Source organism: Anopheles cruzii, chromosome 2 (genome assembly GCF_943734635.1).
Source record: "Anopheles cruzii chromosome 2, idAnoCruzAS_RS32_06, whole genome shotgun sequence".
Lineage (NCBI taxonomy): Eukaryota > Metazoa > Arthropoda > Insecta > Diptera > Culicidae > Anopheles > Anopheles cruzii.
The window spans coordinates 44,925,820-44,928,507 of record NC_069144.1 but is presented as its reverse complement, the minus strand read 5'-3'; the positions used below and the strand labels follow the sequence as shown (position 1 = coordinate 44,928,507).

Here is a 2,688-nt window from a genome sequence, read left to right as displayed (position 1 = left end):
TAAACGGATGTGTACTGGGGATGGGAAATGGGATAGACATGACAATATTGTGCGAAAACAATCGTGACCATAACTCTCTGAAGTAGCTCCTACGGAGGTCACATAAGTACTAACGGCCAGGAAGATTGTAACGGCCATGTGGTGGGACTTGAAAGGAATCGTTTACTATGAGCTGCTACTGTCAACAACTGCACCGTTTGAAGCTAGCAATTGTCCAGAATCGGCCAACGGCAGAGCTGTTGTGTTCCATCAGGACAAAGAATAGTCCTTTAGATTTTCCAACAAAACGGTGCATATTTGACGCAAATCGGACCATTGGAAACGTCTTAAAACAAGTTTTGAATTTCGTTCCAAAAGTAATGGATGCCTTCTTAGCCAGCATTGTTCATGCCTTATGTCGTTTTACGATCAAAAATTAAACGTGAATGAAATCATATAATTGGGTCATTATTTGGAGATTAAAGAGGGAACGACTACGTCTACGTCGCGCTAAGTTACCACCAATGTTCGAGGTGCTGTGTGCTGCACACCGGCTGTGCTGCTGTGTAAACATTCCAACCTCACGATCGCGGATCGGAGTGCTGTATGTTTCAGTTTTACCGCACAGACCGCAAAAAAACAATGTACCCTGAAACCACCGTGGAACCACCCTTTGGTGACGTAATGCCGAGTACGTGTATGTCAAAAATGACTGCCCCATCCGAAGGAAGGTGGATGATATTTATTTAATGCTCTTTTCGTGCCAGGCCAGGACAACGGACCAGGCTCGCTAGTCGTCTTCCGTGGGTCCACCGATCGCACACTGCCGTATGGCGTTGGACAGTGACGGCTCAGCCTGCTGTTCCGGGAGCTTGAGCAGCGACAGGCATATCTGGAAGCGGACCCCGCTCGCTGTCGTTTCTATGCGGATCAAATCGAACACTGACTGCATCTGGTGGTTAAACTCCGTGACGATGTTTGGGTAGTACTCGGATAGCTTGCGCCAGAGAGAGAGAGATAGAAGAAGGAAAATAAAACTCTTTCGTCCTTGCCGTGACGTGATGATGCGAGTTGATGGTGACTTACCACTGCAATGCAAGCATTCAGGTCGGCCGGTGCGGTTAGCTTGGTACAGACGTCATACTGGCTCAGCACATCCTCGAAATCGTAGTGCAGCAGCTCGATCAGCGACGGTAACAGATCGCGCAGGTACGCCAGGCGCTCGGCTTCCTTGTCGAAGCACTGGCCGATACTGTCGGCGAGTGCCGTGAGCGAACCAAACACTAGGCCGTAGTACTTGTAGAAGCAGAACTGGGCAAAACCACCGTTCTCGATCAGCGTCAGGATGAGGTCGTGGAGCAAGCCGGACGAGAAAACGTCCGATCCACCGTTGCCGAGCACGGCATTCCGAATCAAGTCGATCAGGGCCTGTAGATTCGCCTCCATGGCCGGGTAGAGCGAGCTCGACAGGGCGCCAGTGCCACTGCTGAGACCAGCGAGAGCATTGAGAACATCAGTATTGCTAATGGTGCTGGTGATGGTACCGATCTGGGCCGTGTACGAGTCGAGCTGAGTTTCGACCGTTTCCGAGATCTGATCCGTGATGTCGCCGAGCCCGGCGATAAGTCCTTCGTTCACGGTGTCAGCGGCATCGACGGTGTCCTCAACCAGCAGCAGGTATTCATCGGCCAGCGAAATGTCCTCCAGTGTGCTGTCGATGGTATACTTTACCACCGGTATGTAGGCCCGCAGCTGGTTGGTGGCAAACACAACCTGGTACACCAGCGCCGGTTTGACGAATTGCTTCACGAGCTGTTCGGTCAAAGCCGTGGCGCTACCTGCCTGCGTTATGCCAGCAACGATAGCGTCTTGCAGATTCTGCAATGCGCTCGCCAGATCGGCTAGCCCGTCCGAGATGCGGGTGTAGCCATCGATCAGCTGATTGGGCACCGGCGGACCGATAAGGTTGTAGATCGCATCGGTAGCCGGCAACAACTGAGCGTTGATTGCTTGCTGGACGTCATGTATTTTGCTAAACACGGGTCCGAAGGCAGACTCCGGATCGTTGGAAACATTCGCCACTAGGCTGACGACGAGGGGCGTCAGTTCGCTGCCAATGCTAACCGTACCTGTGGCGATCTGGCGTAGCAAATCCACCAACGGCTGAAGGCCTGGGTAACCGGACTCAGTCGTTAGTCCAGTGTTGAAGCTCACTGCCAACAGGACCTGGTTGGAGCTGATGGCCGCATTCGACACTTTCGCACTGTCGGTGATGGGAAAGTTGATACCAAAGTCGGGTTTCGCGAGGACCAATGGTGCCTACCATGGAAGTGGTGCCAAGAAACGAAAAATCGTAGACTAAGTATTCGCAAACTATGTGCCGACCAAGCGAACGCGTACCTGTAGGAGACACTGCACCACGCACAGCAGCACCAGGCAACGTGGCATTTCGGGTCGGCTGATCAATAGAACGTAAATTAAACAAACCCTACGCGGCTGACTTCTACAGAAACCGCAGACGATTGGTTACGTGATACGGTTTTGCGGTAACTGAAACACGGCTCGCCGGAACACGCAGTCCGTCACTTGTGGCAGGGCGAATGGTCCAAGGTACGGCTGTATAAACAGTTGGCAACAATGGAAAGAATGGGAAAGGGACAAAAAATACTAAGCCAAATGTCGCTTTTTTGCGTTACCCGTGCCCGTGTC

General features: G+C 52.1%; 1 protein-coding gene across 1 annotated transcript; it reads right to left on the bottom strand.

Annotated features, from left to right (window-relative positions):
• Window positions 1–769: 769 nt before the first annotated feature.
• On the bottom strand, window positions 770–2,427 carry LOC128279137 (uncharacterized). Its single transcript, XM_053017857.1, has 3 exons — window positions 2,380–2,427; window positions 1,066–2,298; window positions 770–976 (listed from the first exon to the last, which is right to left on the bottom strand). Exons 1-3 carry the CDS (start codon window positions 2,425–2,427, stop codon window positions 770–772), a joined length of 1,488 nt encoding a protein of 495 aa, XP_052873817.1.
• Between the last annotated feature and the right edge of the window lie 261 nt (window positions 2,428–2,688).